This window comes from Octopus sinensis, linkage group LG15 (genome assembly GCF_006345805.1).
Source record: "Octopus sinensis linkage group LG15, ASM634580v1, whole genome shotgun sequence".
In the NCBI taxonomy this organism is placed as follows: Eukaryota; Metazoa; Mollusca; class Cephalopoda; order Octopoda; family Octopodidae; genus Octopus; species Octopus sinensis.
In genome coordinates, this window is record NC_043011.1 from 42231746 (window position 1) to 42258644 (window position 26899).

Consider the following 26899-nt stretch of genomic DNA (forward strand, 5'->3'; position numbering starts at 1 on the left):
TTAATGTGTCAGGTAAGGGTTTTATATGTCGAACTTGACAATATTTTGTATATTTTATTTTCGCTTCATTCTCCTCGTTTTCGTTTCACATTAAATTTACACAACATATGGGAAATATTTTGAAGAGGGTTTCTTTCTCCTCGATGCCTGAAAATCTGCTGCTCTTAAGATTATTGCTGAAACACCCAATAAAACATGATTTACAGCCACAACCTATTATCACGGGAGACCAACTTCTATGTAGGGAAGCTGTTGTTCATTATATGTCTTCCCCTCCCCCACTCACTGATTTGGGGTTTTTTTATCTTTTTTTCACTTCTTTTGTACTACTTTTTTTTTTTTAATCCCATTTAACATAGCGGGTGGACTCAGTTGTTGTTTATCGCCAGGTCAGCATCTGTCTACCAGACAGATCTTTGATCAATGGTTTACAACTACAACCTTCCAGTCTTTCTTTTATTTTTAATGTTGTGTATTTAAGGCTACAATAGTGTCCTTTTTTGTAAAACTAAAGTGTAGTTTGAGGGAGAGTTGGCTGCTAGCTCTTGCAAGTCTTGCGAATATGAAAATGCACTCTCATTGATTTGTGGTTTCTGTTGTGAAAATTGTTTATTCAGGGGTCAACGCTGATTGAACAGGCGTATGGTCTGAGGCATTCCAGCCAAATATAATAATATAAGAAATACTAAATTTCTAAATCTCTCGTAGAGACATGTACGGTGGTGGGGCGATAGAATGGTTGTATACTGTCAATCTAACACGAACGTGACAGTAGGCGGGGTACACCACCGCTGTATAGCCCTAGGAAGCATCGACGCCTCCTGATGGCTTTGACACATTTTCCCTGTGTCCTTATATACATTTACGAAGGGGAGACAAACAAATGTATATAAGGACACAGGGGAAAATGTGTCAAAGCCATCAGGAGGCGTCGATGCTTCCTAGGGCTATACAGCGGTGGTGTACGTTCGTGTTAGATTGACAGTATACAACCATTCATAATAATATAAATATTAGATTTAAACATTTCGGCACGAAACTGCTTTTGGTTCTACGATACAAACTTTTCGCTTTACAGTGATCTAAGTCAAAACCAGCCATTCAAACTTTCATGTCAACTTACATTTCTCTCACCGGATAAAAATCTTTACCTTGTCCAAAGCATTTTTACAAGTTTATCCCTTAACATTCATGCTTGTTTACAGGCTTTTCGTTTGCTTCGGTTTCGTAAGTTGTAATTTAAAGCTTTTCTTTTATAAGTCTCGTATTACTCTCAAGTGGTTGTATGGGCGCCAGGAAAATATTTCCAGTGAATCATAGGCGACACACAGGACAGGCAAAGGATTGATAACAACAAAATTAAATGAAACAAAGATGGTGTATTTCAACAAAAATATGGTAACAAAAGGGTTGAAGTCGGGCGCGGTACCAGGAATTTTTCGAAAGGAGGGCACAAGGTCAGAAGGAAATACAATTCCCGGAGAAAAGGGCGTAATAACATTATTTAAAAGGGTGCACTTTTCCTGAGTAGGGAGCGTGCCCCTCAGGCTCCCCTGGAAGTCATCTTAATTAAAGCCGTCCATCAAAATTTCATGTTAATTAATATAATTTATGTCCCCAACAACAGATTAACCTTTTAATTGTCCGAAGCAGTTTCTGAAGTTTGTCCTAAACGCCCACGCTTGTTTTCAGACTTTTAGTTAGGCCTTGCTTCGTGCGTTCCGAGTTATGTAAAGTTACTCTGGTGGTTGGAAAAAATTGTGAATGTTCGTCATATATGATGCATGGACGCCAGGGAAATATGTCCTGAGTATCACAAATGATACACGGGACATGCAAAGGGTCAAACATCTGGTATTTAGGCATTTTGCAGGGTGTAAAACGAACGAATTGGCAGTCGGTAGGGCGTTAATTAGGATAGTTTTGTAGCTGTGATATTTATCTCGGCTGTCTAAACACCAAGTTCAAATCCTACTGAGCCCTACTTCCTATTCCTTCAGGGGTCGATAAATATCAGCCAAATATAGGCTGGATTCCTTTTTCCCTCCTTCTTTCTGGATCAGTCAGGTGAAAGCTGCAACAAGGAGCGTTCATGTTGTGTTCCCATCAATCATTTTATCATCACCCTGGGCCACGACAAGAACGGAGTAAGATGTCAGAATTTTCTATCAACCATTACTGACACTTTGCCTCTCACTGCGTGGTGCTGCCTTCATTCATTCAAGATGTTTGAAGACCGAAGAAAGCAAGAAGAAATAAAAGCTATATATTACAGAGATCTTGTTTTTACACTGTTAAATGTAAGGGAAACGATAAGGTTCTGTCTGTTGGGTTTTTAAGACGGTGTACAGGGAAGGTTGTAATGATCAGGGGTATTAGATATCAGCTATACGAGAACATAAAAGCATCGGGTTTGTTCTGTCGCTTGTAGAAAACCATCTGTGCATGTGAGGTGGTATCTCTTTTACCTTCAGATTTCCATGGGGCATTGAGAATGCCGGAGAGATAAGCTTTGTACTCTAGAGTCAACGACTCCAACATGACGACGATCATCATCATCATCATCATCTTCTTCTTCTTCTTCTTCTTCTTCTTCTTCTCTTCTTCTTCTTTATTTGTCTTATTAGTAGTAGTGCACTGCACCACACAACAATAACTGAAAATGGTAATTTACATGAAACTGGTTAAGTTCTTGGGGGTGGAGTGGGGAGAGAGTGCTGTCCACCGGGTGTTGTGAGTGTTTATTGAGCGAAAACACCTAAAGCTCCACGAGGCTCCGGCACGGGGTGGTGGCGAACCCTGCTTTCTCTCACTCTTTCTTCTTGTTTCTGTTGTACCTGTATTTAAAAGGACCAACCTTGTCCCACTCTATGTCACGCTGAATCTACCCAAGAACTACGTTTGTGGAGTGCTCAGCCACCTGCACGTTAATTTCACGAGCAGGCTCTTCCGTTGATCGGATCAACTGGAACCCTCGTCGTCGCAACCGACGGAGTGCCAATATGTTCCTACAAACAATGTCAACTGGAAAAATATGTAAATTGTATACTAGAAAAATCCAAAATAAAACAGAAATATAGTGAGGGCACCATTAAGGTAAATAGTCCGATGGTATGGAACATCTACGATAGGTCGTTCTTGGTTACATAGGTTTCGTTATATTAACTTTCCCCTGGTGAAACCAGCAGGAAATCAACATAACTCACCTTGATGAAAAACTCTCACCCTCTCCTCATAAATAAATCGTCGCACCAATTTATGGGAAAAGATAGGCTCCAGAGCACATAGCGATTAGTTGTCTGAGAATGTATTATGCACAACGTGATTGACCTTCGATCCAATACTCAACCAATCACAACACAGGACTCAGCCAATATTTAAAACTCAAGTGATAGGTAAATCGGCCATTACCGATTACTGATTAACGTTCTGAGCCTATAAAAACCTGATTCTTTTCAATATGCCATAATAGAAATTGGTCTCGTTACAGAACCACCAACCATAAAATATAACTAAAATAACTCGTTTTTAACAGTGGGACTCGAAGTAGATAAAGCTTTAAATAATAAGGTGTTGAGTACTGGGTTCGAGTCCCACGGGCAGCCTTCGACTTGTTTTTCATCCAAAGTATTTTTGAACTGAATATCTTATCTGTTTTTATTTCTAGCTCTAAATACTTCGAGTTCCACCGTTAAAATGATTTATTTCATCTCTGGAATTTAATAGAATAAATAGTTTTTGCCAATTTCCCATTAAAGTATCCGTTAATATACAAGCGATGTTTATAAAAATCCTTTGCTGATATTCTTCACAAACCCCCCTCTTTTTGTTTTCACTTTTATAATTCATCATCATCATCATCATCATCATTAACAACAGTGGCGTCTCTTAGTATTAAAGATTTGTTTCCATTGAATTGATCTGTGTTCTAAGATGGCTGTATAAGTGTGTCTTTGATCCAAAAGAACCGTGACAACGAGAGCATAAGAATTGATTCCCAGCAGGGTCCAAGAGTTCCCTTTGAGGGTCTTGCTTCTCACCGTCGATATCAACTTCTGTCAGCCCCCCTCCTCTTTCAGGTTACTTTGAAAGAAATCACATCCAACGTGGCATTTTCTCCTACCGAGCAAGCGCTCAAATGCGCCAGCCGATGTACCTGATCGCTCGCTTTTCGGAGGGGTGTTCGGTTTAGTTGATCCCTGTATCGCCGTCTCTGAGTTCCCAGTGGATGTTTTCTTTCCGACACTGTACATGAGAAAATTCAACAGCCGGATAATACAGTATTGTTTGAACGTGACGGATCCATCATAGCCAGAGTAGCTGGTCACGTGACATGTCAGCTTGTTCTTTTCTTCTTTGTTTTGTAATATATGCGAAGATGCAAGGCGTGGGGAGCTGGCAGAAACGTTAGCACGCCGGGCGAAATGCGTAGCCGTATTTCGTCCGCCGTTACGTACTGAGTTCAAATTCCGCCGAGGTCAACTTTGCCTTTCATCCTTTCGGGTTCGATAAATTAAGTACCAGTTACGCACTGGGGTCGATATAATTGACTTAATCCGTTTGTCTGTCCTTGTTTGGCCTCTCTGTGTTTAGTCCCTTGTGGGTAGTAAAGAATTAGGTATTTCGTCTGCCGCTACGTTCTGAGTTCAAATTCCGCCGCGGTCAACTTTGCCTTTCATCCTTTGGGGGTCGATTAAATAAGTACCAGTTACGCACCGGGGTCGATATAATCGACTTAATCCGTTTGTTTGTCCACTCTGTGTTTAGCCCCTTGTGGGTAATAAAGAAATAGATATTTCGTCTGCCGCTACGTTCTGAGTTCAAATTCCGCCGCGGTCAACTTTGCCTTTCATCCTTTCGGGGTCGATAAATTAAGTACCAGTTACGCACTGGGGTCGATATAATCGACTTAATCCGTTTGTCTGTCCTTGTTTGTCCACTCTTTGTTTAGCCCCTTGTGGGTAGTAAAGAAATAGGTATTTCGTCTGCCATTACGTTCTGAGTTCAAATTGCCTTTCATAATTTCGGGGTCGATAAATTACAGACTGGGGTCGATGTAATCGACTTAATCCGCTTGTCTGTCCTTGTTTGTCTCCTCTATGTTTAGCCCCTTGTAGGCAATAAAGAAACAGGAATATATACAAAGATATATCAACAAACCACCGTCGCCGCCACCACCCAATGATACATACATCCGTATTTATAATATAATAAATACATACATAAATACATACATACATATGTAACTGTATGTGTGTGTGCGTGTCTGTGTGTGCGTTTCACGTAAAGTGTTAAGCAAGTGAACTACTTAAGTCTGGTCTATTTTGCAGCTGAGTTTGGGTGGGACACAAATAATGTAAGTATATACGGAATCTGAAAGCAACGTGACGAAATATCTTGGGAAATTGTTTCTGATTCGGCTTTCAATAGTACGACATTGTGTTGAGGAATTCTGCTATAATTCCTTCTCTCTTTATATACATACAACCCCCTTTTACTTACCATGTGATGTATGTAGGTCTACAGAAGTGGCTGTGTGGTAAGAAATTTGCTTCCCAACCACATGGTTCCGAGTTCAGTTCCACTGCGTGACACCTTCAGCAAGCGTCTTCCACTATAGCTTAGGGCCGATCAGAGCCCTGTGAATGGACTTGGTAGCAGAAACCGAAAGAAGACTGTCGTGTGTGTGTGTGTGCCTTGCCTCCACTGCTCAGCCGTGATCGTTCGGTGATCTGTACTCCAGCGAAGAAAGTCTTTACATTTGTTGCACACATTGAATATCCCTTTCTTCTTCAGCAGACTCACCATCATGTATATATATATATATATACATAATATATATATATATATATTATATATATATATACACATATATATATATATATATATATATATATATATATATATATATATATATATATATATATTAGAAAAAATACACTACTCAGAAATCTGGATGGTTGTACATTTACAGATTTTTATCAATATGTCACATATTTTATAAATCATATATTAGCGCTTGCATCTACTCTAGTAGATTCTTCAGATTTGAATTTTTTGTGTGGAGTCGTCTCTTTTTATAGTATTATTGAGTGTGTAGGGGTGGAGAGAGATATAGGATAGTAAAAGAGGGTGAGGAATGGGGAGGAAGTGAGAGAGAGAGTGTGTGTGTGTGTGCGCGCGCCTGTATATCTGAAAGGGGTGTTAATGGAAAAGAGAAGGAAAGAAGAAAAAATGTGCTTACATCTTTACAGCTGGTCAGTTCTTTCAATAGAAGGTGATGAGTTGATTCTTGGCCTTTAAAAATGGCAAAGCCAGGTGGCTACTCTAAGGGATGTAAGATTGTTTCTATTTATGTATATGCACATATGTATAGTACTGTGTGTGTGTGTTTAATACAAAATTACAGTTTACTTTACAAAATTGGTCCTTTATCCAGTACTACAAATCATTACAAAATTGTGATATTTCACCAGTCACAGCTATATATATATATATCAAGAGGAATGAAGATAAGGAACAATTCTTTGCAAAAATGAAGATATTAGGATGGGCAATAATGTACAAGGGAAAGTGTCTTGTGAAGGAGCTCAATGAAACAGATATGCATACAATTTCTTGTACATTGTGAGGACATTATTATACAGACTAAGCTAAAAGTTCTAGATGGGTTTATAGGGAAGTTGCTGTGATTTTCATATTTTCAGCCATTCAGTTTGGGGGAGAACTTTGTTATGAAGTATTGTTCCATATTTTTGCTGAAGAAGGTGTCATTCCTTGGGCATTTATAGAAAGGAAAGATCTTAAATTTTCCTTCTCCACATGTTTCTAAGTGTTTACTCAGTGGAATCTTTCGCAGTTCCTCCTGTTGGACATGTTGTCGGTGAATTCTGGCTCGTTGGCATAAAGAATTTCCAGTTTCGCCTATATAATTCTCCTTGCATGTGGGGCAGGTTATGCAGTATATTACGTTCTGCATCTTGCAATTCATGTCTGCATTTACTTTGAATGTGTGACCACTCTTAAATTTTATTTGTTTGTTTCCCTCTATATATTTGTAGGTGGGGTTACTGCAGATCCTACATCTACTATCTTCCCACTCTTTTACAAAGAATTCGATTTTATTCTCTGATGAGAATTTTGCTCTTGTTAGTTGTTTTTTCGGGTTTTTCTCTTGGCGTTTACTGATTTTTATGCAATATTTTTTTAATAGGTTTCCCATTTTGGGACTTTGTATGACTGTTGGTAAGTTTGAATGCATAATTTGAAACATGTTGGTAACTCCAGGGCTGTGTGTGTTTATGAAAGGGATGATGTTTTCTTTGTTTTTCTTTTTTTGAGTTCTGAGTTGTGTGATGCCCAGTTTCATTGCTCTTGAGATTCCGTTTTTTTATTAATTTGAGTGGGTATTTTTGTTCTAGTTGGAAGTTTTTAAGTTCATTTAGTCTTATTTGGCGGGTTTGTGAGTCGGTCACTATGCTGCATATGCGTCTTGCCATACTATATGGAATGTTTCTTTTTATGTGGGATGGGTGGCAGGAGTAGAAATTTAAATATTGGTGTGTGTCGGTTTTTTTGTAGTAGATGTCTGTTGTGACGATGGAGTCGTGTATCTTGATGTTGATGTCTAGGAAGGGAAGTTCATCGTAGCTGGTATATATCGTGAAGTTGATAGATGGGTGAAGTGTGTTGAGGATGTTGTGGAATGTTCGTAGATCTTCTTCTGATCTGTTCCAAAAGATGAAACAGTCATCGAGGTAGCGTTTCCACTTTTTCTTGATGTCTTCTCTGAAGTCATGTTCGAAGACTTTCCCTATTTCATCGTATAGTTTGTTCTCAAGGAAACTCCATCACCAGGTTGGCATATAAAGGTGCGAATTTCGTACCCATAGCTGTGCCCTTTATTCGTCGGTATGTCTTGTTGTTAAATGAGAATGTGTTTTCTTCAAGTATTAATTGGGTAGCTTTGGTTATAAAGTCTGTTTTGAAACGTTTATCTATGAGTTCCCTGTATTTTTCTACCCATTGTTTTATCCCTTCCAGACCCAGGGTGTGTGGTATATTCGTGTATAAGTTTGTGACATCGAACCTTGCAAGTATGGTGTTTTCCGGAACTGTATTTGGAATATGTGTGAGGAAGTCTATGTCATCCCTTATGTAGCTTGGTATCAGTGGGCATAAAGGTTTGAGGAGTACATCTCTGAAGTGGCTTAGTTGCTGTGTTGGCGCTTGGGGCCCTGCAACTATTAGTCTCATTGTGAGGTCTGCGGGCCTTTGTATTCTTATATAATGGTTCCTCTGTTCCTTTATGGCTCTCTGTATTTCAGAGCTTTTATGAACTTTAGGTAATCCATAAAAAATTGCTTTCTTTGGTTCTTGAGTTGCATAAATAGTCTTTCTCCTTGTCTGTAAAGGCGTCCTGATATTCATTGACTAATGTTCCAATTTTTTTAATGTTGCTTTCTCCGGTCGTATTGATTCCTCTTTATACTATGTCTGGTTGTTGAACATCTCCAGTATCTTTTCTTTGTAGTAATCTGTATCCTAAATTACTATTGCCCCACCTTTGTCAGCTTCTTTTAAAATGATGACTTGTCATGTTTTAGTTTTTGTAAAGCTTGTTTTTCTCCTCTGCAGAGGTTGTTTGCATTTATGTGTGTTGAGAGGGAATTTGGAAATTGTTTCTATGTATGCGTCTAAGTGTTTGTACATCACCTCCAAACCTTCTAATATATGTATGTATGTATGTATGGCGCAGGAGTGGCTGTGTGGTAAGTAGTTTGCTTACCAACCACATTGCTCCGGATTCAGTCCCACTGAGGCACTTTGGGAAAGTATCTTCTACTATAGCCTCGAGCCGACCAAAGCCTTGTGAGTGGATTTGGTAAACGGAAACTGAAAGAAGCCCGCCGTATGTGTGTGTGTGTGTGTGTGTGTTTCTTTCTGTGTTTGTCCCTCCAACATTGCTTGACAACCGATGCTGGTATGTTTACGTCCCCGTAACTTAGCGGTTCGGCAAAAAAGACCGATCGAATAAGTACTAGGCTTACAAAGAATAAGTCCTGGGGTCGATTTGCTCAACTAAAGACGGTGCTCCAGCATGGCCGCAGTCAAATGACTGAAACAAGTAAATGAATGAAAGAACATATATATAGATATATATATATATATATATAAATTGAGGGAGATAAATTAATATTAATTTTAATATCAATTTAAAACCAGTAGTCCAGCATTCAAAAAATCTGAGGAGTCAGAGAAAATTCAAATATATGTGTATATTGGCAGGGCTGGCCTGCTAGGTAGCCGGCCAGAATGCTAGAAAAAGATCATCAACGATCAAACTACAAGGGAAATTCTCTAGAGGAAGAATTCAGCGAACACCAGAACCACTTTGGCGGGCAGGACATATGAAAAATTATATAAATAACAGACTTAAATGCATACCTCGGTTTCGGTCTTAACAAAAGAATTACTTGCATAATTCAAGTGTCCGTGACTTCATCAGTACATTCGGTCCTCGGGATGCAAACCGCAAGACTAACCCCAGCTCTCTGTGTCAAGACAGACACGTGCTTAGTCTTACTGATTACATCGGGTATAAAATTTCAAATGTCTTGGTTCCGGCGCGCTGAGAGACTCCTGAAGCGAAGGGCTGCAGTGAATAATTCACTGCGGGTAGTGCTTACAACTAGGGAACGTAATTATTTAAATATTTAAAAATTGAGGGAGATAAATTAATATTAATTTTAATATCAATTTAAAACCAGTAGTCCAGCATATATATTATATTATATTAGAGACAAAACCACTATTATGCAAATCAAACATAGTTTAAAACTCGCCAAGAAGGTTTTGAAACCACCTGAAGTATGTCTCAAAGATGTGCTGACACGAAACGATCGTAGTGGTTATTTATAGTTGTTAAATTTTAATTTATATAAATTATTTTATGTATTGGCTTAAGTCTTTCTTTGTTTGATTTGCATAATAGTGGTTTTGTCTCTAATATAATATAATATAATATTTTACTATAAAATTAGATTCAATCCTAAATCTGATTTTTCCCTGTAAATTTGGATTTATTCCCTAATATTTATTATTATACATATATATATATATATATTATATATATATATAATATATATATATATAAAATAGACTTCTGTGCGTGTTTCCTTTTCACGCGAAAACGGCTGCACGAATTGGTTCCATGCTTGGAGTGCATGAATAATTTGACCTAGGATACAATAACATGATCCTTAATTTTTTTTTATTAAAAATAAATAATATTGCTTTATATAAAATAAACTTCTTTAAAAAGATTTTCCAATATCAAATCCAATCCCGGTACTGAGGTAGCAACTGTGGATAACTACACACTCACTTTTATGTATACATTACGCCGTTATGTATACATTGCACCGTTATATATATACAATACGCCGTTATGTATACATTACGCCGTTATGTATACAATACGCCGTTGATGAATATTTACATTTTAGGCATAACCACAGATATATACCCACCTGACTTTGTTGCCGCATAGCTTCTAGAAAAATGGATACTTTTTAAAGAAACTCGCAACAAATAATCGCTTAGATCCTGTAGATTGAGTGTATGTAAAGATTTGTTGAAAAACATTTCCCCGAGGGCTTGGAGAGAGGAATTTCAGAATATTCACACGATCCAACAGTTTCCTCCTCATAACTTTCAGGAAAATGGGTATTTTTTAATGAAATTTGGATCCTTTACCTTTCGACCAACAGATTTAAAAAATAATTTTTTTGTAACTAAACACTTTCAAACTTCGGACACTGGTAGAATGTGTCATATCAAACATATTTTACTCTTAGCATTTTTGTGAAAAACTTATATTTACGAAGTAATTTCACGTTAAAGTTCTCGTATTTCGGTAATTTCAACCAATCAATGACGTGTATCTAGCTGAATAAAATTACTGCCGTTGTTTTGTCAACAACAACTATCGGAGGTGTATTTTTCGTTTGTCACTGTTATTTATGACATCGTTCGTTCGTTTGTACTTTAGGTTTTAGGGTTAGGGTTTCAGGGTTAGGGTTAGGGTTTTAGGGTTAGGGTTATCATAAATAACAGTGACAAACGAAAAATACACCACCGGAAGTTCTTGTTGACAAACAACGTCATTTTATTCAGCTGAATACACGTCATTTATTGGTCGAAATTACCTATTTGCCTAGTGGCTTCTCTCTGAGTGCTTTAGCTTCATTACTATGGCAACAATCCGGTTACTTATTGATCAGACCTCGTATATATATATATATATATATTATATACCAAATGTTACAACACTTCCGTTCGCTTCCAATCCACAAAGTGACCGACCCCGACACTTCCTGCTTATTACACTCAAACAACCTCATACCCACAGGGAACTCTTCATGCTCTCTCTCTCTCTCTCTCTCTCTCTCTCTCTCTCTCTCTCTCTCTCTCTTTCTCTCTCTTCCTTTGGAAATATGCTTCACCATCCCATTCTTAAGAAAGGTAACTGTTCTGACTTACCTTGCCAACAATCACCAACCTCTTGCTCCCACTTGCAATATCTCAGACGTAGTGGACATAGCTATCAATGACCACATCGCCAATACCCTGAATGCCCCTTCCTTCATAATGATTGCCGATATAGTATTTCTTAAAACAGATCTAACCGGGACTGTTTCTTGCTAGTTGGCCCTCACCTCTGAGAAATTTGGAACACATTGTTGTCGCACTTGATTGACATCCGTTAGGATTCCCACTATTTCTGGTCCGTGAATTCCCACATGGTATCTATATACTTGTCTTCCACATGGTATCTATACACTTCACACCAAACTTGCACTAACTCCATGAACATACGAGATCCCGAAAACGTTCTCTAATGGAAGTCATGTTGATCTGGTTTCCTTCAACACAATGATGCAATTATTACACACACACACACACCACATCCAGAAATAACCCCCTCCACTAAATATAGAATCACACAACCAGAACCCCCCAAAACCCCAATAAATGCTAGACCTCACCTTTACTCAGGATCTCTCCCGGCGATTTGACATTCTGAATGTTACAAAAATTGCATCCCACAGACTGGCATTCCTCTTCGGGATACGAAAATATTTTCAGCTTATCCCACTGCAGCAAACTTCATACAAACCTCAACTGTGACCCGTGATGGAAATATTTCTCTTTCTCTTTTACTTGTTTCAGTCATTTGACTGCGGCCATGCTGGAGCACCGCCTTTAGTCGAGCAAATCGACCCCGAGACTTATTTTTTTTGTAAGCCCAGTACTTATTATATCGGTCTCTTTTGCCGAACCGCTAAGTGACGGGGACGTAAACACACACCAGCATCGGTTGTCAAGCAATGCTAGGGGACAAACACAGACACACAAACACACACACACATACATTTATATATATATATATATATATATACGACAGGCTTCTTTCAGTTTCCGTCTACCAAATCCACTCACAAGGCATTGGTCGGCCCGGGGCTATAGCAGAAGACACTTGCCCAAGATGCCACGCAGTTGGATTGATCCCAGAACCATGTGGTTGGTTAGCAAGCTACTTACCACACAGCCACTCCTGCGCCTATATCTGTGATGACGTTGCTACTATCGATGCAGACATCTTAGGTCGCATCCAAAACAGGTCAATAGACCGACTGGCATGAAGTCACTCATTAACAAATTCCAACCTTTGACCCCCACATGACATACTGCATCTTCTGTCTTTTCTATGGCTGACTCCGGTGCCATCTCCACCCAGGTTATCCCGATTCCGTCGTTCCACTTCTCCTCATCACTCATACTGTCTACTCCCATTAAGGCTCCGCACAGACACCTTTACCCAGTTCAAATATCGTCTTTTTTTGGAATTCTCTCTGTCAATGCTCTCCTGCAACCGCCCAATTTGCAGCTGTTCAAACACATATCTTAAAACTCAATGCACATACCCCCACCCACCCATCGCCATCTCTAAAGCTGCATCCTTTCCATTTATTTCTTCTTTCTCCTCTCTCTCTCTCTCTCTCTCCTTCTAGACTGCAGCATCTTAACTCTCTCATCCACTCTTTATTGCAGCTTATCTTCTGTTTTGTCTCTCTTTCTCTTCTTCCTCTCTCTCTCTCTCTCTCTCTCTTTGTTATCCATACGCTCCATCCTTTTCTTTCTTCTGATATTCATTTCTTCCTAATTTTTCTTACACACACACACGCACACACACACACACACACACACTTCCATGATTTCTCAAGCTGGTTTCCCCGATGCAGCTGCGCTCATACTGGGGCATCAAACAATTTAGATCTTTATGGTTTGTTTATTCGGTGTGCTTCACGCAGGAAGAAAAAAATGAATTAATAAACAAATAAAAGCAAAATCTTTCAAGTTCCCAAAGTCAAAGAAAACAAAAAAAAAAAAACAAAACAAAACAAAGAAAAATTGGGATTCTAAGAGAGAAGACAAAAGAAGCCGAACAAAAGACAAATAAAAGAAGATATTAGACAAATTGGCATTTGAGATGAGAAGCAGACTACACGGAAAATACCACACACACACCATAACCTAATTCCACCTGGAATACAACTGCTCACCATGATATTTCGGTGTGAATCAAAAGCTCACGAAGAAAAGGAGGAAATAATACAAAACAAAAGAGACTTATCGGTAAACTTTATATCGTAAAACAAGAAAAATAAATGTTATCCTCTCTCCGGAACTCAATGCCGAATGTTAGATGTAAGGCAGCTCCACCTACGCAATAACTTTCAAAGGAGAGAAAATATTTATACCTCTCATGCATGAAAGACGATCTCCACAACCAATTCTTTTTTTTCTTTTTCTTTTAGTAATATAGCATAAACCATGCATTCGGTTCGTGAGTGGGTAAGCAAATAAGCTACAAAAGATTTTTGTTTCGCGAGATACAAGATATCAAACTAACTTTGTAAATAAATAAATATTCATTGAGAAAACATTGAAGCAACTTCCTACCATCTTATAGAAAAGAAACTAAAGAATAAAGTAAAGGCTGAAGAAATACCACGTAAAAGCCATAGGTAGCCCATAACTAAGATAGCAGACGATACCAAAATATATGGCAACCAAAGTAGCAGACGACATAGGTATATATATATATATTCTTTCACATGTTTCAGTCATTTATTTGACTGCGGCCATGCTGGAGCAGGAGTGTCTGTGTGGTAAGTAGCTTGCTTATTAACCACCTGGTTCCGGGTTCAGTCCCGCTGCGTGACACCTTGGGCAAGTGTCTTCTACTATAGCCTCGAGCCGACCAAAGCCTTGTGAGTAGATTTGGTAGACAGAAACTGAAAGAAGACCGTCGTATACACGTGTGTGTGTGTGTCTGTGTGTGTGCGTGTGTGTCTGTGTGTGTGCATGTGTTTGTGCCTGTGTTTGTCTCCCCAACATCGCTTGACAACCGATACTAGTGTGTTTACGCCCCCATAACTTAGCGGTTCGGCAAAAGTAATCGATAGAAAAAGTACTAGGCGTACAAAGATTAAGTCCTGGGGTTAATTTGCTCAACGAAAGGCTGTACTCCTGCATGGCCGCAGTCAAATGACTGAACCAAGTAAATGAATAAAAGAATATATATATATAGCAACTAAGGTAGCAGATGGTACCATTATGGACGGGAATAAAAGTAATGGGCTACTGGATAAACTCATCTAAGGTAGCAGATGACACCCAAGTAGAAAATGACTAAGACAGCAAACGACTCCCAGAGCAGACCATGATAGCAGACGACACCAAAGTAGACAGGCAACTATGGTAGCAGACGTCATCTAAGGTTGCGGACAGTACTAAACAGAATATAATTAAAATAGTAGATGACATCGAGATGGGTAACAATAAATATTGTTGACGGCTCCTGGATAGACTTCAGTTAAGACAACAGCTAAGATTGCAGTTGTAGATAAAATTTTGATAGACCACAACAAACGTAGCTGACGACAGCCAGATAAACCACATCAAAGCTAACAGATGATATCGAGATAAACTACTACGGGAAGATGACAGTCAGCACTTGGATAAATCGCGACAAAGATAAAGATGGCATTTAAACCACAAGCAAGATAACATAGAACAGACCACAACTAAGATATCCGGCAGAGATCACAGTTAAGATAGTAGATGACAGCCTTTTACTGTCAGTGTTGGGTGATGATCTGTGTGCCATTAATAGTAATAATAAGTCCCAGGCGAATGGAATTGGTGAGCCAGTGGTGTTTCAAATCTCCGATTAGAACCATTGCACACCGCTTACAACATTGTTGTTCTTGGAAATAAATTTGCGCTACAACAACCCAATCCCTCTACAGCTACAAACTCGAAATTTCGTGTTTTATCCTGAATGAAACCAATATTTAAAGATTAAGTGAAAATGACCGAGACAGTCGGATTTGGGACTGGATGTGTTGCGTGTTCATCTCTCACCAGAAATGGTGGAAAGATGTTAGGATGAAATAACATAGCTTAAGGATCACAGAGCTGAATTAACTGATTATAAATCGTTTTATTCACAGTAGGGCCTGGCGGCGAATAAAAATGTAATTGGAGCAGAGTGAGGATTGATATTCCCGGAATTGTTGAATTCTTGAGGCTCCTTCGTGTGCTATATAAAATCCGAAGCTGGGTGTAATCTTCTTACGGGGAAAAACTGAAATACAAAACTCCACAAAATAACGGAAGGATCTCCTTTCTTCCTTTCTTATGTGTATGCCTGTGATATTTATATAAATATACATATCACAAAACCACGCGTTAGAAGGTTACTGCTTTAGATTACTGTTTAAAAATATTAGTTTCAAATGCTGACACAAGGCTAGTCAGGAGGGATTGTTGATGGCATTGACTCTTGTACTTGACGAGGACTTTTGGCTAGCATCACGCTATCAATTCTACTAGCGCACGCGCACGCATACACGCACGCACACTTACGTGTGCACACTTGCGCACACTTACACACGTAGATGTACAGTGTATGTTTTTGTTTGTTTTACTTTATAATACTTGAAGTCCTCAAGCGAGCAAAGATCACCAGCTTGGAAACCACTTTACTTGAGACACGACTACGTTGAGCAGGACACGTTGACAGGATGAAAGACCACCGCCTACCCAAGATCATCATGTACGGTCACCTCACCACTGGCCACCACAACAAGGAGGCGCCAAAGAAGCGTTACAAGGACTGCCTGGAGCAGTCCCTTGGCGTTTGTGACATCGATTATCGTGAGTGGTCCACTCTAACAGCAGACCGCGTTGCTTGGCGCCATACCATCAGCGTTGTTGTTTCCTCCTTTGATCTCTCGCAGTTCCTCTCTTGAAGACAAACGTCGGATGCGAAAAAAATAATGAAACAGCATCATCAGACCCTGGACATCCATACCGCATCAGCGAAGCCAAGCCCAAAAGATAATACTACAAAGCAATAAGAGTCACAGATTGGCAGAAACGTTAGCTTCGGAAGAAAACCCTTTTGCAGTGTTTGTCCTGCTTTTTTACTTTCTTTGTTCTTCTCCCGCCGGGACCAATTTTTTGCTTTTCACTCAGGAACAGCGGGGAGCGCTTGCACCCCCTAAAAAATTTAGTGGGTACAAAATCAAAATTTACCCGCATTTGCTTTAATGTTAACATTGAAAAAAAAATCCACGCTTTTTATTAAAAATTTGGACCTGGGTTTACATCCCATAAACAAATTTTGTTGCTGGACTACTGGTCCCGGCAAAATTACTAGCTTTGTGTCTAAATTAGAAACCATTATTACAAATGTGAGTATAGTGCTAGTTGGGCATTGTTATAGAATAGCGTCGGAAATTAACTTGCGCGTCCAGAACCGTAATTTCTATGGAAGAGTACGTTTTGGATATCTCAGATTTCGATTCTGGAAAGAAGAATGAAAAATGAATAAATAAATGAAACGGGGTGGACGTTTTGCTACCCACCACCTATCTTTTACTCGTAATTTCACAGATTCGACGATCTTTTGAAATTTTGTAAACATCTGAGATTGATTTTTCAAAAATATTAACTTTTTAAAACTCAGATTTAAAAAATTGTGAGTGGTTGATACTCCCCCTCCCCCCCCCCAACACACACACACTTTTTCCTTTTCTTTTTTTTTTTTTTGAATCTTAAATCTTAATCTGCAGTGCTTAAAACATATACGCCCAAAGAAATCAAACTTTTTGGGAGCACAAGATAATTTCCGACTCTATTCTTTAGGAACGCCCTCTGTGTGTGTGTGTGTGTGGTGTGTGTGTGTGTGTGTGTGTGGTGTGTGAGCGTGCGTGCGTGCGTGCGTGCGTGTCTTATAACTGTTCCTTAATGTCGGGTTAGATGCTTTAATGTTCTGAATTCAAATCCGGTTTGCTTCTCGTTCGTCCTGGGTCTTCAAAATACTTTCGTCGGTTCATAAATATTTTTGCTCTGAGATAAAAATGAACTCATTGGTGTGGATTATTTATACCTCGTTCTATTGAAGGTCATCCCGACCTAACGAAAATGATTACAGCGAGTGAGCGGGCGAGGGGGGGGGAGAGGACGTGATATTCAGGTCTCAACTACAGTTTGGTGCCCCAGCTCGACTTTCTGAAAAATGCATTTTTTCATGCGTAATTTTTCAGTGATGTGTTTTCGTGGGGTGTGAATTGGGAGCATGTTGATAAAATTTCGAGTTTACTCTTTTTTTAACTTGTTTCACTCATTTGACTGCGGCCATGCTGGGGCACCGCCTTTTGTCGAGCAAATCGACCCCGGGACTTATTCTTTATAAGCCCAGTACTTATTCTATCGGTTTCTTTTGCCGAACCGCTAAGTGACGGGGACGTAAACTCACCAGCATCGGTTGTCAAGCAATGCTAGGGGGACAAACACAGACAAACAAGCATATACACACACATACATACATACATATATACGACAGGCTTCTTTCAGTTTCCGTCTACCAAATCTACTCACAAGGCATTGGTCGGCCCGAGGCTATAGCAGAAGACACTTGCCCAAGGTGCCACGCAGTGGGACTGAACCCGGAATCATGTGGTTGGTAAGCAAGCTACTTACCACACAGCCACTCCTGCGCCTATTTGTTAACAATTTCCTTAACTTAAACATTTTCCTTCTCCCCAGGCCCCACAGGTTTTCTGAGTTCGAAGCATCAACAATACATAATCTACACTCTTGAAAACTTGTCATTTAAAAATATGATTTAGAAAGAGAGTTATGAGGAAACAAAGTCGAGAGGGACGCAAAAAAAAAATGCTTTAAATGTTGTGTGGCTGTGTGGTAAGAAATTTGCTTCCCAACCACATGGTTCCGGGTTCAGTCCCACTAAATGGCACCTTGGGCAAGTGTGTTCTACTACAACCTCGGGCCAACCAAAACCTGTAAGTGGATTTAGTAGAGACAGAACTGAAAGAAGCCAGTCGTGTGTGTGTGTGTTAGTTACCCCACCACTGCTTCACAACTGGTGTTGGCGTGTTTACGTCTCCGTAACTTAGCGGTTCGGCAATAGGAATTGATAAAATAAGTACCAAGCTTTAAAGAAAAATAAGTACTGGTTTCACAGCAGAGGTAGTCCGCCCCTGGGCGGTACTTTTAAAGGGGCACTACTTTTGGATCTGCTGTAGGTAATATGTGGTTTTTTGTGGCGGCACATACTCTAGCTACGCTGGTGACTGGTTTCGATTCGTTCGACTAAAACTCTTCAAGGCGGTGCCCCAGCATGGCCGCAGTCTAATGGCTGAAACAAGTAAAAGATAAATGATAACGGCAATCTACACCCTCGAGAAAACATCTCCGTAAGATTTCACTAAAAAACATGCATTCTTCAGAAAGTTATGAAGAAAGCAAGTGGGTGGGGCAGCAAACTAGTTATTCTGAGGTTTTGTTTCAACATTTACAAAAAGTTTTGTTGTGTCTGGGAAGAGTCATTTTCTTTTTGTGCCTTATATTATAACAATACTCACCGGTAAAATTTCCACTTTTTTCTTATTTTTATTGTCCTAAAATTTTCGTTGCATCTTGCAACCTTTTCAATAGTTTTGACTCAAAACTAAAATTTTAGGAAAATAAAAATAAGAAAAAAGTGGAAATTTTACCGGTGAGTATTGTTATATTATAAGGCACAAAAAGAAAATTACTCTCTCCAGACACAACAGAATATGCTTCAACACACGAACTCGCATAAAGAATCTTGCAAACCAAATCCAAAAAGTTTGTTTTAATGGAAATAAACATGGACAGAGAGGAAGTTTCAGTGAAGTACAGTACTTTAGAAGAAATGGGTGGGAAAAGTATTTAGCATGAGATTTCTGAAACTGAGACAGTAAGGGAGACAGCAGGGTTCAGTGGACCACTGGGTGAAGAGAATATTTAGAATACGTTCAAAAGATGCGAAGTTGTAGCAACGAAAGAAAAAGTTAAACCACATCAATTATTTTCTCAGTGCTATATAACTAACATAGCACTTCCTGTTTGTTTCAGGTTTAAGGGTAAAATAAATTCGGTTAATAGTTTAAAACCTGGTCACCAAAAAAAAAAAAAGAAAAAGAAAAAAGTAAAATAAACAGTCGGAGGAGTGGCTGTGTGGTAAGTAGCTTGTGTACCAACCACATGGTTCCGGGTTCAGTCCCACTGCGTGGCACCTTGGGCAAGTGTCGTCTTCTACTATAGCCTCGGGCCGACCAAAGTCTTGTGAGTGGATTTGGTAGACGGAAACTGAAAGAAGCCCGTCGTATATATATATATATATATATATATATATATATATATATATATATATATATATATATATATATATATGCGTGTGTGTGTTTGTGTGTCTGTGTTTGTCCCCCTAGCATTGCTTGACAATCGATGCTGGTGTGTTTACGTCCCCGTTACTTAGCGGTTCGGCAAAAGAGACCGATAGAATAAGTACTGGGCTTACAAAAAGAATAAGTCCCGGGGTCGAGTTGCTCGATTAAAGGCGGTGCTCCAGCATGGGCGCAGTCAAATGACTGAAACAAGTAAAAGAGTAAAAGAGTAAAGAGAGAGTCCAATAGGTGTAAAAGCAATGTGTAGAAAACGAATATGAAAGCAGTAATTTGCGCAAACGAACGGGGGTGGGGTGGGAAGAGGACTTTCGGAAAATTCACACGATCCGATTTTTTCCCTCACAACTTTCAGGAAAATGGATATCTTTTAATTAAATTTTATAGAAATACCTTTCAAATAGCATAGATTACAATTATAAAGAAATTTGTGGAGAAAATGTTTTCCGGAGAGGTAGGGAAAGGAGTTTCGGAAAATTCACACGATCCGATTTTTTCCCTCACAACTTTCAGGAAAATGGATATCTTTTAGTGAAATTTTATAGAAATATCTTCCAAACGGCATAGATTACGATTATAAAGAAATTTGTGAGGGAAATTTTTTTCCAGAGTGTGGGCGGGGGAGAGGAGTTTCGAAAATCAGTGTTTCGGATCGGGAAGACCACTTAAGTTCATTGTTGTTTTACTCCCCTCCAACCTTCCTCCGGACCGATTTTGGCCAGTGTTTTGCACTTAAAGGATCTATTCCGCAGGCACCTTTTCAGTAAAAAAAAAAAATGTATATATTTTCAGAGGAAAAAGTGTGATTTAAGGGAGATCTGGCTGTCGTTTCTAGCACATCCCAAGGCAACCCTCCTCGTTTCGTTCTCACTGTACTATGTATTGATGTTCTTCAATATTTTTCTCCCCATAAACACATTTATGCGTTTAAAAAAATTTGAAAAATTAATTTTTTTTAACCCCACTCCCCGCCCCTGATTGTTTCTGGTTATAATTTAAAACACTGGAGAGCTTGAGGTCATTTCTGGCATTTATCCACAGTGATTTTTTAAAAATAGGTATTTAGAAGATATTTAGTTTTAATTGCATACTTTTCTGTTAGAAAATGTGTTTTTCTTACACAAACACACGTCCTCGCTTGAAATTTATATTACCATTTTTTTTGTCGATGGAATACGCGTGTGGTATCATCATTAATTGCGGAGGAGAGTAAAAAAAAAATCATAAATTTTCCAAACCGTTTTTTTCATAAAAAGATGCTCCCCATCATTTCGAAGGCTGTGGTGAAAAACAATTACGCAAATTTTTGTTTTCATATTCGTTTCTATACAATTTTTTTTTTGTGTGTGTGTGACCGAGTGCTAAACTAGATCCTGAAAGTTATGAGGGGGAAAAAGCGGATCCTGTGAATTTTCCGAAAGTCCTCTCCCTTCTGAAAACATTTTCCTCACAAATTTCTTTATAACCGTAATCTATTCCGTTTGAAAGGTATTTCTGTAAAATTTCATTACTATATATCCATTTTCCTGAAAGTTATGAGGGAAAAATCGGATCGTGTGAATTTTCCGAAAGTCCTCTCCCCACCCCTTCTGAAAACATTTTCCTCACAAATTTCTTTATAACCGTAATCTATTCCGTTTGAAAGGTATTTCTGTAAAATTTCATTACTATATATCCATTTTCCTGAAAGTTATGTGGGAAAAATCGGATCGTGTGAATTTTCGGAAAGTTCTCTTCTCACCCCCACCTCACTCCCGTTCGTTTGCGCAAATTTTTGCTTTCATATTCGTTTTCTACACTTTGTTTTTACACCAATTAGACTGGTTTTTCCTTTTGTTTTGATGACCGCCTGTTAAACTGTACATTAACCAATTCTATATTTGTCTATAGAGAAAACCATATCCCGTTGTGAAAAAAATATCCGGAAGAATTATTCCTTGTGAAAGCAGTAATATTTTAAGTCAGAGATTTTTTTCCTATTACACCGCTATTGCATTCTGGGAACTACGTATTTCCTGTTTTGATATGAATTTTGGAAACAAATGTTAAAATAAATTCATTTATTCCCACTGAATAATTTTATATAATTACTTCTACTACTGATTTATAATATTGACCATTTTATTGATTTAAGATGAATGAACTGCAGAAACTTGAATATTTGTCTTTAGTCTCTAAAGTTTGTACAGAATTGGATAACCACTTGGGACTAAATGACAAAGATCTCGGTAAGTTATTCTTTAGAAATAAAATGAAAACAAAAATAAATTTTAGTGTTTTTTTCTTTTACTTAATTAACGTAATTTATTGATTTGATATTTTATTTTATTGATGTGTGTATTGTTTTGTATCTGACCGATAAAATGAACATATCTGTGTATACCTACACACCAATAGATTGTTCAAAACATACACAGGTTGTATGTATTACTGTTATTGTTTGGCTGGGTAAGATTAAGATACCTGGTGACTGTAACGAAGCTGTCTACTATGTATGACGACATTAGTCGCCGCGATAGTGACGTTCGGGTCTTTCCTCATGTGTATTATTGACATAACTAAATTAAACACCTAAAAATATGTACCCAGAGTAGTGAAACGATGGTATGTAACGTTCAAGAAACAAGACAAAGCTTGTGTGTGAAACTGACTTAGTATAGCCTTGGTATAGTTTGAACGATACAATTATATAAACGTAATTTTTTTTTTACTAAGATTTTCACGACTTAATCTTTATGTCTGACTCTTTAATTTGAAAAATCTCCTCCCTATCACTCTCACCTTTTCTTTCCAACTAGGTCTAGTTGGATTAACCCTTTCGTTACTGTATTTATTTTGAGATGCTCTGTGTTTCTTTCAATTACTTTAAATATTACAAAGAATTTACTAAAATAACTTAGTTACCATTCAGCTAGTGTTAGGAACATAGATTGTGACTAAGGTTTGGTGGAAGATTTTAATTCAAGACTTATGGAAACAAGACATTTGTACTCAGAGCCAGGGCCGGTTTGGTAACGAAAGGGTTTACCCATAATCTAGTGTGGTGTATTGTGGTACATATGTTAAATGTTTTATTACAGTGGTGTGGGCCACTTTATGATAAGCAATATCTCAGCAGGCAAGATAGGAAAGAGTTACCCATGCCTGATGTACACAAATATTCTTAAATATACATAATTATTTAATTGTTCTTTGATTTGCGTCAAAATATTTTAACTGATTTCTTTTTTTTCTTTTTAACAGCTGAATTTGTCATATCCCTTTCTGATAAAAATGACACATTTGAGAAATTCAAGAAAGTCTTGGAAGAAAATGGTGCAGAATTTTCTGTAAGTGTTAATATTTGTTCGGTTTATGTCAATTTTCCCTTGCTAGCATCAGTTAGATGAATATACTATTGAGGCATTGTTGTACAGCCACTCCTGTCACTAACCTCTACATTTTTTTCAAGTAATGGATCTCTTATTTTACTTGTCTTCAAAGGTGCGAAGTGAGTGGTTGATTTGTTGACAGGAGTGACAACACAACCACAACTTGTAGGACACACGTTTTGTAGAACACAGCTGTAAATAAACATATAGACACACACACACACATACATATATATATATAATCATTTAATGTTCATTTTCCACATTGGCTTGGGTTGGACGGTTTGACCAGAGCTGGAGAGCTGCACCAGGCTCCGTTTGTGTTTTGGCATAATTTCTGTGGCTGGATGCCCTTCCTAACACCAACCACTTCGCTGAGTGTACTGGGTGCTTTTTATGTGGCATCAACACCTGTGGAGATACCAAGTAACGTGCTAGTCAAGCTGAGAGAGGGAATATTTAGAAAGCTCTTAGTCTTGCATGTTTACTTGATGACCTTACTGGCACTGGAGCCACTAAAATGCACCCAACACACCTTGTGAAGTGGCTGACATTAAGAAGAGCATCTGGCCATAGAGACCTTCCTGAAATAGACCCAGGAGCATGATTTGTCAGATTGTATTGGAAAGGTCAACTGGTGCAAGCATGGACAACAGGCATTAAATGATGATGACATATATACATATACATTGTGTTTCTTTCAGTCTCTATCAGATCTACCCAGAAGGCTCTGGTTGGCCTAGGGCTATAGTAGAAGACATTTTCCCATTGTGCCATGCAATGGAATGAACCCAGAACCACTTGACTCTAGTACTTGATACAATATCTGAAGTTAATCATTTTTACTGACCTGGCTTTTAGCCATGCCACATGTTTTTTATCCTCTCAGATTGGTAACAGAGGTAGCAGTTAGATACTGGTGTCAGTTCTACTGATTTTATATCTTTCTCTATAAAAACTAGTACAGTCATTTCATGGAAAAATCATAACAAATATAATATCTATGCTACATGAGATCCTGTGGTTGTGTTGAACTACTGACAGTGTGCTTGTGAGTTCAAACCTTAATAACAACTCTTGTATTGTATGTTGTAGAGAAGATGCATCCATATCCCTTTTTGATTCAGTCTGCTTGAAAACTTTTCATTCTTATTTGTCAGTCTTCTTCTTTACAGTAAGAAGGGCATCATCATCCACTTTCCATACCATCATGGACAGTTTGACTAAAGGCTGGCAAGCCAGAAGGCTCCACCAGGCTCCAATCTGATCTGGTAAAGTTTCTACAGCTGGATACCCTTCCTAATGCCAACCACTCCGAGAGCATGGTGGGTGCTTTGTACATGCCACCAGTACAAGGGCCAGTCAAGCGACACTGGCAACGATCACTCTTGAATGTTGCTTTTTATGTGCCACCAGCATGGGACCAGTCAGGTGGCATTGGCATCGACCATATTTGAATGGTGCTCTTTACGTGCCACCAGCACGGGTGCCAGTCAGATGGTACTGGCATCGGTCACGACAATGACTTCACTTGTCTCAATAGGTCTTTGCAAGCACAGTTTTTTGCCCAATGAAGGGTACTCTTAAATGCAGTTATGTTGCACTGACATAAGCCATAGTTGGAGTCTCACTTAGCTTGCCAGGTCTTCTCAAGCACAGCATATCTCCAAAAGTCTCATGCTTCACCACCTCATTTCAGGTCTTCATGGGTCTACCTCTTCCACAGGTTCCCTCTACTGCTAGGGTGTGACACTTTATCACACAGCTGTCCTCATCCATACGCAACACATGACCATACCAACGCAGTTGTCTCTCTTGCACACCACATCTGATGCTTCTTATGTCCAACTTTTCTCTCAGGGTGCTTGTTAAAAGAAATAATGGGTGGGCCTCCGTCTCTAAAATCTGCTGTTTGTGAAATTGTGTTCAATGCAAATGAAATGTATGAATTTACAAATATCACTCCACTCCTGATAACATGGAGCAAAATGGATGTCTCCTTTATTTAAGTTTTAATCAAGGGAGAGGAAGTACTGCTCATGACCTAAAAGTAGGTTCCTGAGAATGATGAATGGGTGGAGGAAGATGGACACAACTGCGATGTGGCTGTTAATTGTCATTGTGATCCGTTATTAGCCCAACCAAAAGTCAGTGGACGAGTAGGATAGTCTCCGAAAGTATTATTCGTGGGGCAGTGCGTGCTCCTGTTGTGTGTGAATCACTTCGGTCTGTATCTTCGAACATATTGTGGCATGACACAAGGAAGGTACAGTCAGAAATGCCACATCAATTGACCATACTAGCATGAGGGAAACAGTTTTGACTGGCTGCATGTTTGATATACTAGTCATCATTACAGTGGAAATAGTCATTGGATCATGCTGTTATGTTATTATTTTTTGTTTGTTTCAGGACTCCTTGATTGCCAATTTGCTGCGGTTGATCCAAAAGATGAAACCCAAACCAAAATCTGATTCCAGTTCATCTAAGTCGGTGCCTTCAGAAAATGCATCTGATGCAGAATTGAAGCGAAAGCTTTTCCCTGGACTGGCTCTACCAAACAACCCGTGTAATAGGGTAGGTTTAAATTAAAATTCAAATTGGTTTTAGTGGTTGTCATTGTCCAGTGTTGTAATTAGCAGATTCTATCTGAAGTTAAATGTAGCAACTGAAAACTATCAACAATCTACATATTGCTTTTGATTAGACTTGTGTAACATTGAAGTTAGGGTTAGAGCAGACATAAGGTCACGAAATTTTGGGTGGATAGTGTCAATTAAATTGATTCCCTTGAAAATGAAAAGTTGTGGGAATACAATTCAAAATATAGAGACATAACTAAATACCACAAAGTATTTTGTCTGGTAATCTAAAATCTCTATTAATCCACCATTAAACACATTGTCATCATTTGATGTCCTGTCTTTCATGCTGGCTTGGGTTGGAAAGTGTGACAGGAGCTGGCAAGCCAGAGGGCTGCACCAAGTTCTGCTGGCTGTTTTGGAATGGATACCTTCCCTAACACCATCCACTTTACAGAGTGGACTAGGTACTTTTTCTGTGGCACCAGTGTGGTCACCAAGTAACTTGCAAGACAAAGAACCCTCTACTGAGAGAGGGAGTGGCATTGAATGAGGTGGTTTTGTGCCAGGTGATGAGAGGTTAAATTATAAGGGGGCTGTGGTTACTCCAGTCGGGAAGAGGGAAGTGGTGGCGATGTGCCAGGGCATAATTATGTTATTTTTGGTTAATTAGTTGAAAATTCTGGTGCTAAAGTATTGAGCTGATTGGAAATTGGTAAATGGTTTGTTGGTTTACAATGCTGTTTGTATTAGTATCTTATTTCTATTAAATAATATTTTTCTCTTTTTCAGAATCTACTTGATGATGACTATGAAAAGAACCAAGATAAGAAAGTCGTCACTGAAATGATGGGAGAATTAGAGGCACTTTTTGAAAAACCTGCAGAAATGAAACCTAAAGAGTGAGTTTGATCAACTTTTTTTTTAATACAGTTCTATATTTAAGAGATGAGGAATTATGTACATTATTTACATTTGACGGTTATTTGTCCTCATCTTGTTTGTTGGTAACACAATGTTTTGGCTGATATAATAACATCGAGAAATACCTTACGAATGAGAACCCGGGTTCAAA

At 38.7% G+C, this 26899-nt stretch overlaps 2 protein-coding genes across 2 annotated transcripts in view; one reads left to right on the plus strand and one right to left on the minus strand.

Moving 5' to 3' along the window:
• Positions 1 to 7836: 7836 nt before the first annotated feature.
• Positions 7837 to 8430, minus strand: LOC118766193. The gene has a single exon (XM_036509465.1). The coding sequence runs from the start codon at positions 8428 to 8430 to the stop codon at positions 7837 to 7839; it is 594 nt and encodes a 197-aa protein (XP_036365358.1).
• Positions 8431 to 21865: 13435 nt separating this feature from the next.
• LOC115219735 (ATP-dependent RNA helicase DHX8) overlaps positions 21866 to 26899 on the plus strand; it is a 40459-nt gene continuing 35425 nt past the window's right edge. The window contains exons 1-4 of the mRNA XM_029789956.2: positions 21866 to 22099; positions 23115 to 23200; positions 25655 to 25819; positions 26617 to 26726. Of these exons, the coding sequence (XP_029645816.2) occupies positions 22006 to 22099; positions 23115 to 23200; positions 25655 to 25819; positions 26617 to 26726 (455 nt within the window). The 5' untranslated portion in view covers positions 21866 to 22005. The remainder of the gene's footprint in view (positions 22100 to 23114; positions 23201 to 25654; positions 25820 to 26616; positions 26727 to 26899) is intronic.

What these genes read in the sequence shown, in the direction of transcription:
- LOC118766193 (XM_036509465.1), bottom strand. Translation starts at nt 8,430, where the DNA reads ATGAATATCAGGACGCCTTTACAGACAAGGAGAAAGACTATTTATGCA.